Source organism: Hipposideros armiger, unplaced genomic scaffold (assembly GCF_001890085.2).
Source record: "Hipposideros armiger isolate ML-2016 unplaced genomic scaffold, ASM189008v1 scaffold_62, whole genome shotgun sequence".
In the NCBI taxonomy this organism is placed as follows: Eukaryota; Metazoa; Chordata; class Mammalia; order Chiroptera; family Hipposideridae; genus Hipposideros; species Hipposideros armiger.
The window spans coordinates 1,701,016-1,711,386 of record NW_017731412.1 but is presented as its reverse complement, the minus strand read 5'-3'; the positions used below and the strand labels follow the sequence as shown (position 1 = coordinate 1,711,386).

The window sequence follows — 10,371 nt, the reverse complement described above, 5'->3', positions numbered from 1 at the left end:
GGGGGCTGAGGACGTCCCTTGGGCCCCACCCCCACCCCTGACCGCCTCCCACTCTCTGCAGAATGTGAATGAGTTGAACCAATGGCTGTCGGCCTTGCGCAAGGCCAGTGCCCCCAACCCCAACAAGCTGGCCTCCTGCCACCCCGGTGCCTTCCGCAGTGCCCGCTGGACCTGCTGCCTTCAGGCTGATCGCTCAGGTGAGGGGGCAGGGCGGGCTCAGGCTCCACCCTCCCCACCTGTCAATCAGCGGGTAACCCACCTGGGTCTGGGTCAAGTTACTTAACCTCTTTATACCTCAGTCTGCTCACGTGTGAAAAGGGGTTAATAACAGCGCCTACCTCCCAGGGTTGTTGTGAGGAATAAATCAGTCGACATAGGCAAACTGCTTAGAACACTGCCTAACATAGTGCTCATTAAGTGTGAGGTATGATTTTGTAAGCACTCACTATGCACCAAGCGCCTAGTGGTACACAGATGGGCATCAGGCTTGCTCTCAAGGAAGACAAATGAATAACCAGACAATTGTAATACAGCTTCCCAAGTGCCAAGAGGAGGCTTCTGAGACTCCAGAGAATGCCTTTGACCCAACCCCAGGGGAGGAGATCAAGGAGGGCTCCCTGGAGGAGGTGCTGCTTAAATGCAACCTAAGAAGAGTAGGATTTGGGTGGTAAAGTTGGAGACAGGGACGGGGTAAGGAAGAGGGCTGCAGGCAGGACAAACAGCGCGATTGGAGCTCGAGAGGGCCTGGATAGGAGATCGAGAGGGCGGAAGGACTGAAAAGGGTCAGTGTGGTGGACAGTGGGAGGTGGCTGGAGAAAGGTGAGGCCACTGCTCTGTTGGGTGAGGTGGAGGCGGTAGGGCTTGAAGGAAGTAGAAGGTTTGAAGAGTGATTTTAGAGGTAGACGGCAGGGTTTGGGGACAACCTGCCACGGAGGCTTCCAGAAGGGGAATGGGAGGGGTGACCGATGACGCTCTGCCCCTCAGCTGCAGGCTGCAGCCGCACACACTTTGCCGTCACCCTGGGAGACTGGAGTGACCCTCTGGATCCTGATGCTGAGACCCAGATGGTGTATCGGCAGCTGCTCCTGGGGCGGGACCAGCTCAGGTGGGTGCCCTGCCCATCCCACTTCACCCCCTATGACCAGCTGGGTTGGCCAGCTACCCACCGTGGCCTCTGCTGTTCATTTGGTCATTCTCTCCGTGTGCATCAGCTGAGCTTGTGGGGGGCGGGGGACGAGCTCATGGCGAGGACGGGAAGCACCCTCGGGCGGGCCCTAAGGCACAACTGAATCTTGGCATCTTTTAATACCTGGGGCACGAGAGATACAGGCACAGACCTTGGATGTGTCCCTTCTCCTTCCTGGCCTCAGGGTCACTGTTATGCAGTGACAGAGATGTATTCCAACCAGCAAAGACTCTCTGGGGTAGAGACCAAGACTGGGAATCAGGCACCAGCCTTGTCTTGCTCCCTGTCAACTTCCAGGATCAAATTCCTGGAGGACTTCAACATGGATTCAAGTCCGGAGGCAGACCCAGGGGAGGGCTCCGGTGCCACAGAAGGTAAAGGGTTAAGGAGGTCCCTTTCCTTGGCCTCCTCTGCCACTTCCTGCAATTTGCCAAGCACATCCCTGTGTCATCCTAGTTTCTAAGCCACCTGTTTCTAAGCCACCAACAGGCTTTGGGGGCTGCGTGTGCAGGCTCTGGTACCTTTTAGGATTCCCAGGGCACAGGGCAAACCTGGAGCCCGAGACAGCCATGGGGTGTGGGTTGTGGCAGCCTGCCCTGGCCTGGCTGAGGCCCCTCGAACCCCTTGTCTTTCTCCCAGGGGCCTGTCCTGATGCCCTGGCCCGGCAGAGAGAGGCAGCTGCCCACCTGCTGGAGGTGCTTGCAGACCTGGATCGAGCCCACGAGGAGTTCCTGCAGCAGGAGCAGGGGAAGGTGGTCCCGAGTCCCCTTAGGCCCTGAGGAGATGCTGGAGCCAGCCTGGAAGGAGGACTAGGGAGCCGCTGGGTCCTTCTCAGCATTCCCTGGCCCAAGAGCCTCCTTGTGGTGGTCCTGTACCTGCTCGATACTGTGGCTTGGAGGCGTCTGAAGACCTCCTGGTCCCATGTGCCCTAAGACCTAAACCCGGGTCATGGAAGCAGGGGGCCAGCCTTGCACTGAATGAGTCTCACTCTTTGGGTTAAGGCAGACCGAAGTGGATGGGATAAGGAACCTGACTCATTTGGCTCAGCCTGAGGTCTCGGCTCCACTGGACTGGCTTCTACGCACACTGAGGAAGCCAGTCTGGCCCTGAGCTGCTGGATACAACCGTACCTGAATTCCTGATGCCCATGTAGCCTTGTTGCCCCAGACAAGCACTAAACTGGCTCAGCCCTTCCCGTTCTCATGTCTGCCAACCCCTGTAACCTCACGCATCTTCCTGAACTCTGCCCTTGGCTGAGGGTCCTAACCATCAGCTTCTAGAAGCAGGTGCCCTCGGGAAGAACTAAGGGTGGGAGCCCAATGTGCAAGACTCAGACCCTTGGAGCCTGGGAGGCCTTGAGCCAAGCGCCTCACCCCTATTTGAACCGTATAAAATGAGGAGGGAGTGACGTTAGATGTGTGGTTTTCAAACTGGTAGAGGTTCTGCAGAGGTAGCTCGGGAGTTAGGGAAGAGCTTCTCAGACTGGCCCAAAGCTTACCCCTCTGGGGCGTCTGCTAGAAATGCAGATCCCTGGGCTCCACCCAGATCAGAATCTGATGGAGTGTGGGGGCAGAAGTCAGGACTCTTAACAAGCTGCTCCAGGTGATGTGGATGAACCTGAGATTTGAGGATCACGGGGCTGGGTGACTTTATACGTATTAGGGTTTGCTATTAGGGCTTGAGGTGAGATTTTGTTGGAGAATGAATCACAGAAGATAAAAATGTTTGGGAACGCCCAACTGGCAGAACCGGAAGGGCCTCCAAAGACTCGTTTCCGATTTTGTGTGACTAGAGGTTGAGACAGAAACAACCTGCCTGGCTGGGGAGAAGGTGGACCAGGACGTGGCGCTATCCCGTGGGTGGCCAGCAGGGGTCGCCTGGCGCCGCAGCATCGACCACAGCCACCTGGGCATCCCAAGGATGTTGCCAAGGCTGTTAAGACGCTTGTTGCAGATACTGGGATCTGTCCCTGTGTTTCCCTAGACATTCTGGCCCTCCTCCCCGAGGGCAGAGGCTGGGGCTCTGAGGTCCTGAGGGAGCCCATCGCGGTATCTCCCAGCTTTCTCCCATATTTTCCCAGAGACTCTCATCTCCCAGCCTGAGTTCCTCGTTACTAGTATTTATACCAGAGAGCACTGTGTGCATTGCCTGGTGCCCATACCTGAGAATGGAATTTTCACCTCTGCACTCTTGGGGGCTGGGACTGGAAGGGTCTGCTTCTACCACCATCAAACCCCTTGCCTGCCCCAGGATGAGAGAATTATGGGGACCCTGGCTCTCCAGCTGCCCAAGGCTGAGAGGGGGCAATGCTCCTGATGTTGTCATTTTGTTATATGCTCCTTGATGTGGCAGACCCCAGGCCCCCAGGAACAAAGCCACCCGCTCCCCCCTCCACCTTGGCAGGAAAAGACCGGGCGAGGAGAAGTAGGAGAAAGACCGTTTATTTCTCCACCCACAGTGGGACTGGTAGGTTTTCAAAAGAGCAATCGCTGGCGTCCCTTTAAATCTTGGCTGTCTTCCATCGTGGCAGCCAATCAACAGAGGCGGAGCTGGTGAGTTGCCTGGGCAACAGGCCCCTGGTTGGCCAAGACCATCAGCCACCCCGTTGCCCACTCCCAAGAGTAAGGGAAATGGACTCATTGCTTTCCGGCCTGCTTTTTAAACCTGCTGGCCTAAGCTAGGCCTCCTCGTCTCGCTCCTGAAGCCAGAAGCTCCCAGCCTTTGGATCTTGACGTTGGGAGTGATTTGGTGGAGAGGATGGGGTGGGGAGGAAAGGTGAACAGTGCCTTTACCTAGGACAGACATAAGGCCTAGGAATGGGAGGGGAGAAGGATGAAGAGACACAAGCACAAAATAAGACACCTCTAGTCCCTCTCTCGCTGNTCACGGTAGCTTATGGCAGCCCACTGCAGCAGGGGCTGCAGCCTACGCCGTCGCTGGCAACTCATGGCAGCCCAGCTCCAGGTTGAGCTGTTTTTCACCATCTTAGCTGTAGAGGGCAGTGTCACTGGCCCCCATGTGGGATCCGAACCGGGGCCTGCTGCTCAGAGCTGGCGTCCCAAGCCAGCTCTTAACCAATGCGCCACTTGGCTGGCCCAGAATCCTGTCTCCTTTATGCATCAGCTGTGTGACCTTGGGCAAGTTGCTTGACCTCTCTGAGCTTCTGCTTCCTCATCTGTAAAATGGGAGTAACGATGGTGCTTCCTTCATAGGGCTATGCCCTTGGTGCAGTGCTTGGCACAAGGCAGACTCTGAGGATGTTTGGCTAAATCTGGTCATGCAGGATTATTATTATTATTATTATTATTATTATTATTATTAATTTTATTTTTTTAAAGGAATTTTATTGGGGAACAGTGTGTTTTTCTAGGACCCATTAGCTCCAAGTCAAGTAGTTGTTTTGAGCTAGTTGTGGAGGGCGCAGCTTCTTGGCCCATGTGGGAATCAAACCGGCAACACTGGTGTTCTGAGCCTGCGCTCTCACCACCTGAGCTAACTGGTCACCCCAGGACTAGTAGTATTACTCCATTTTCCAGGTAGAGACACTAAGGCCTAGAGAGAAAAGGCCTCTGTGGCAGACCAGGATGGCCTCCTGACCCATCTCGCATTTCACTTCCCCTTGCACCACCAGTCTGTAGCCCTTGATGCCTCAGTTTACCCGGCTGAAAAGTGGGTTTGGCCCCCTCTCACCTGCTGCTCCTCTTGGTAGGATGTGAAGTACCTGGCCGTAAGCGGCTTTCTCTTCCTGCGTTTCTTTGCACCTGCCGTCCTCACCCCGAAGCTGTTTGACCTCCGGGACCAGCACGCAGATCCCCAGACCAGCCGCTCGCTGCTGCTCCTTGCCAAGGTACCAGAGCAGTGGAGTCCCCTATTCTGGGTGCTCTTAGCCAGAAAAAAGCGTGGCAGGAACAGAGCAGCGAAGAGGCCAGACCCATAGATGGCCCAAATGAGGCCCGGGGAAACCTGTCTGAAACGCCACCATTAGCCTTCCTGAGTGTGAAGGCATTCATTAAGCTAAGTTCCTTTTTTGAAATAAAACCCTACCTTTCCAGGAGGAAAGTGGGAAGCAGGATAGTAATTTACACCTTAGTACTTAATTAGACCATCCTTTGCAAAGTGGCCACATTTTGAGGTTCTGATTGGCTCTAGAGTGTGCCAATCAGACAGTCCTGGGTGGGGAGATCTGGGCTCAGGAGGGAACCGAATAATAACGGCCCTGGGGGTGCATATTTGTCCACGGGGAGGGATAGATATTGCCCAAAGCAGCTGCTGCTATGAGTCTTCTTCGCTGAGCACTGACTTGGGAGCCAGGACTCTGGGACTCTGTTCCGGATCCACACAAGGCCTTCTCCCCTCCAGCGACCTTGACCCTGGCATCCTCTGTTCCTTTGCTCCAGGCTTTGCAGAGCATCGGAAACCTGGGCCAGCAGCTGGGCCAGGGCAAGGAGCTGTGGATGGCCCCCCTGCACCCCTTCCTGCTGCAGAGCATCTCACGTGTGAGAGACTTCCTGGACCAGCTGGTGGACGTGAATGGGGAGGAGGGTGAGTTCCTATAGCCCTGCCGTATCTGGCTTGTCACTCCACTGGACCCTGGGGACCTGTCCTTCCACCACCCCTTCCCCATTGCTGGGCACTGAGACTGTGGACCTGTGGGTCGGCTAGTCATTCAGCTAACGTTTCCTGGCACCTACTCTGCCCTTCTAGCCAACATGGAGATGTGGGTGGGGCTTGTGGCATGGTGTTCATGCAACTGACAGATATCTATTCAGTGCCTACTATGTAAGAGACACCGTTCCAGGTGCTGGGGAAACAGCAGCGAACAAAGAAGAAACTCCTGCTCTTATGGAAGTTTTATTCTAGTGGAGACAACAGGGTGTAAACAAGATGAATTAGCAAATCATCTGGTATGTTAGGGAGTGATAAGTGCTAAGGAGAAAAAATAAAGGAAGGAAGGGAATGTTGGGGTGGTGGTGGCAGGTCAAATTTTTAGGGTGGCCAGGAGTGGCCTCACTAGGGTGATATTAAAGACCTGAAAGAGGACAGAGAGCAAGCCATGAGGATCCTGGGGAAGTGTCCCAGGCTGGGCATAGCATGTGCAAAGGCCCTGAGGTGGGGCCAGAGATCAACAGTGAGAAGGCCAGTGAAGAAGAGTGAGTGAGGGGGAGTGAAGGAGAGATGAGGGGGCCAGACTGTGTGGGGCTTTGTAGGCAGCTGGAAGGATTTGGCTTCGACTTGGAGTGAAATGGAGCCACAGGACAGCTTTAAGCAAAGGAGTTGGGATTCAGTCCAGTGTGGGGCTCAGGTCATGAGCTAGTTGGATCCAAGTCACAGAGGAGCAACCTGTGGAAATGTGGAGTCCTGGTTGTGGCTGGCAGGGTCCCTGTTTTGCTGGGGAGGAGCCTGTGTCTGGGCTCCAGGGATGGGTAGATCCCAGGCACTCCCCTAGACTGACTCCATAAGGTGTGGCTCCCCCTGCTGGCTGCCTGCGCCACTGCCTGCAGATCCCTCAGGTAGGAGAGAGATCATCAAAGGCCTACTTTGTGCTCCCTGCCCCTCCCTCCATGGTGCCATTCCCTATGGAGGCTTCACCCTCCTGGCTGTAGGGGAGCAGAGAATCCTGCTTATCCCTGAGGCCTGGGCATGCCCCCAGGGCAGGTCGAGCCTGGACAGCAGGGTTCACTGTCCCCCCTCCCCATTTCGCAGAGGCTGGGGGCCCGGCTAGGGCCCTGGTCCCATCCTCCGTGACTGTGCGAGAAGGCTACCTGCTGAAACGCAAGGAGGAGCCTGCCAGCCTGGCCACACGCTTTGCCTTCAAGAAGCGTTACTTCTGGCTCAGCGGGGAGACGCTGTCCTACTCCAAGAGTCCTGAGTGGCAGGTGGGGCTCCAGTCCACGGTGGAGGCGTTTCCAGCGGTGGCCCCCTTCATAAACTGCCTCTTTGTATCCCTGGTGGAGACGGAGGCCCAGAATGGAGCAAGGACTTGGCCAAGGCCCCGTAGCAACTTGGCAAGTCCAAACTCTCGGGCCGGGCTCTGCTCACACCCTTGGGCCAATGTGGGCCCAGGACAGGCACAGTCGTACACTTACACACACACACCGTCAAACGCCCTTCAGAGCGTGCGTGCCGAGTGGCCCGGACATACCCCCGAGGCGTGGCCACGCACAGGACACGGACAACACTTACATCCTGTCATCTGTTCCCATCCAGGCCTATGCCCACATGCCATCCCATTGGATCTGCTCCCTCAGAGGTGCCTGCCTGGCTGTTAGGCATTCATTCATTCACCCATTCATTCATCAAACATATATCGAATGCCTACTGTGGACCAGGCAGTGTTCTAGGCCTGGAGATGCAGCAGGAAACAAGACAGAGAATCCCTATTCTCCTGGGACTGCCAGGCATGCTTAGCACAAGCCCAGACACAGACTGGGACCAACTTGCTTCTGTGTATGCACCAGAAATTGTTAACAGCCAACACTGGAGAGGGCGCCCGCGCTTATTATTTCTACTTTGTCAGCAGAGCGTAGATTCTAGTGTTCAGCTGCCTGGGTTCCGATTCTGGCTTCACCAGTTGAGTGACCTCGGGAGGGTCATTTGTCCTCTTGTGCCTCAGTTTGTTCATCTGCAAATTGGGAATAATAGACCAAGCCTCAGAAATTTGTTGGGATGATGACATAAGTTGGTAAATGTGAAATGCTTTGAGCCACATCCCAAGTGCCATGTCAGTGGTTATGGTGGTGATGATGATGATGATGAGGATGACAACTATGATGGTGGTGGGAGTGGAAACTGATGCCCAGAGAAGCTGTCACTTAAAGAGCGATGGGGCAGGACTGCGGGACTTATGGACCAGCCCAGTGGACTTGCACAGAGATCACAGATGCACAGGGTTGAATGTCCCCTCCCCCGGGGACACCACCTGATGCACACACCCACAGGAAGGATGTCCCTGGGCCCCACACCCTGGCCCCAGCCCCCAGGCCGCGCTGCAGTGACAGTCCTCTTTCCCAGATGGGCTCCTCCATCCCGGTGTCGCACATCCGTGCGGTGGAGCGTGTGGACGAGGGCGCCTTTCAGCTGCCGCATGTGATGCAGGTGGTGACGCAGGATGACGCAGGGACACTGCACACCACCTACCTCCAGTGCAAGGTGAAGCCCTGCCAGGGTCGGGGGTGGGGGCTGAGGACGTCCCTTGGGCCCCACCCCCACCCCTGACCGCCTCCCACTCTCTGCAGAATGTGAATGAGTTGAACCAATGGCTGTCGGCCTTGCGCAAGGCCAGTGCCCCCAACCCCAACAAGCTGGCCTCCTGCCACCCCGGTGCCTTCCGCAGTGCCCGCTGGACCTGCTGCCTTCAGGCTGATCGCTCAGGTGAGGGGGCAGGGCGGGCTCAGGCTCCACCCTCCCCACCTGTCAATCAGCGGGTAACCCACCTGGGTCTGGGTCAAGTTACTGAACCTCTTTATACCTCAGTCTGCTCACGTGTGAAAAGGGGTTAATAACAGCGCCTACCTCCCAGGGTTGTTGTGAGGAATAAATCAGTCGACATAGGCAAACTGCTTAGAACACTGCCTAACATAGTGCTCATTAAGTGTGAGGTATGATTTTGTAAGCACTCACTATGCACCAAGCGCCTAGTGGTACACAGATGGGCATCAGGCTTGCTCTCAAGGAAGACAAGTGAATAACCAGACAATTGTAATACAACTTCCCAAGTGCCAAGAGGAGGCTTCTGAGACTCCAGAGAATGCCTTTGACCCAACCCCAGGGGAGGAGATCAAGGAGGGCTCCCTGGAGGAGGTGCTGCTTAAATGCAACCTAAGAAGAGTAGGATTTGGGTGGTAAAGTTGGAGACGGGGACGGGGTAAGGAAGAGGGTTGCAGGCAGAACAAACGGCGCGATTGGAGCTCGAGAGGGCCTGGATAGGAGATCGAGAGGGCGGAAGGACTGAAAAGGGTCAGTGTGGTGGACAGTGGGAGGTGGCTGGAGAAAGGTGAGGCCACTGCTCTGTTGGGTGAGGTGGAGGCGGTAGGGCTTGAAGGAAGTAGAAGGTTTGAAGAGTGATTTTAGAGGTAGACGGCAGGGTTTGGGGACAACCTGCCACGGAGGCTTCCAGAAGGGGAATGGGAGGGGTGACCGATGACGCTCTGCCCCTCAGCTGCAGGCTGCAGCCGCACACACTTTGCCGTCACCCTGGGAGACTGGAGTGACCCTCTGGATCCTGATGCTGAGACCCAGATGGTGTATCGGCAGCTGCTCCTGGGGCGGGACCAGCTCAGGTGGGTGCCCTGCCCATCCCACTTCACCCCCTATGACCAGCTGGGTTGGCCAGCTACCCACCGTGGCCTCTGCTGTTCATTTGGTCATTCTCTCCGTGTGCATCAGCTGAGCTTGTGGGGGGCGGGGGACGAGCTCATGGCGAGGACGGGAAGCACCCTCGGGCGGGCCCTAAGGCACAACTGAATCTTGGCATCTTTTAATACCTGGGGCACCAGAGATACAGGCACAGACCTTGGATGTGTCCCTTCTCCTTCCTGGCCTCAGGGTCACTGTTATTCAGTGACAGAGATGTATTCCAACCAGCAAAGACTCTCTGGGGTAGAGACCAAGACTGGGAATCAGGCACCAGCCTTGTCTTGCTCCCTGTCAACTTCCAGGATCAAATTTCTGGAGGACTTCAACATGGATTCAAGTCCGGAGGCAGACCCAGGGGAGGGCTCCGGTGCCACAGAAGGTAAAGGGTTAAGGAGGTCCCTTTCCTTGGCCTCCTCTGCCACTTCCTGCAATTTGCCAAGCACATCCCTGTGTCATCCTAGTTTCTAAGCCACCTGTTTCTAAGCCACCAACAGGCTTTGGGGGCTGCGTGTGCAGGCTCTGGTACCTTTTAGGATTCCCAGGGCACAGGGCAAACCTGGAGCCCGAGACAGCCATGGGGTGTGGGTTGTGGCAGCCTGCCCTGGCCTGGCTGAGGCCCCTCGAACCCCTTGTCTTTCTCCCAGGGGCCTGTCCTGATGCCCTGGCCCGGCAGAGAGAGGCAGCTGCCCACCTGCTGGAGGTGCTTGCAGACCTGGATCGAGCCCACGAGGAGTTCCTGCAGCAGGAGCAGGGGAAGGTGGTCCCGAGTCCCCTTAGGCCCTGAGGAGATGCTGGAGCCAGCCTGGAAGGAGGACTAGGGAGCCGCTGGG

At 56.2% G+C, this 10,371-nt stretch overlaps 1 protein-coding gene across 1 annotated transcript in view; it reads left to right on the top strand.

The window, feature by feature from the left end:
• RASAL1 (RAS protein activator like 1) overlaps positions 1-10,365 on the top strand; it is a 36,496-nt gene extending 26,131 nt beyond the window's left edge. Inside the window, exons 15-22 of the mRNA XM_019641620.1 lie at positions 4,896-5,033; positions 5,584-5,728; positions 6,890-7,062; positions 8,198-8,335; positions 8,422-8,557; positions 9,345-9,465; positions 9,844-9,920; positions 10,186-10,365. Coding sequence (XP_019497165.1) covers positions 4,896-5,033; positions 5,584-5,728; positions 6,890-7,062; positions 8,198-8,335; positions 8,422-8,557; positions 9,345-9,465; positions 9,844-9,920; positions 10,186-10,325 — 1,068 coding nt within the window. The 3' untranslated portion in view covers positions 10,326-10,365. The remainder of the gene's footprint in view (positions 1-4,895; positions 5,034-5,583; positions 5,729-6,889; positions 7,063-8,197; positions 8,336-8,421; positions 8,558-9,344; positions 9,466-9,843; positions 9,921-10,185) is intronic.
• Positions 10,366-10,371: the final 6 nt, after the last annotated feature.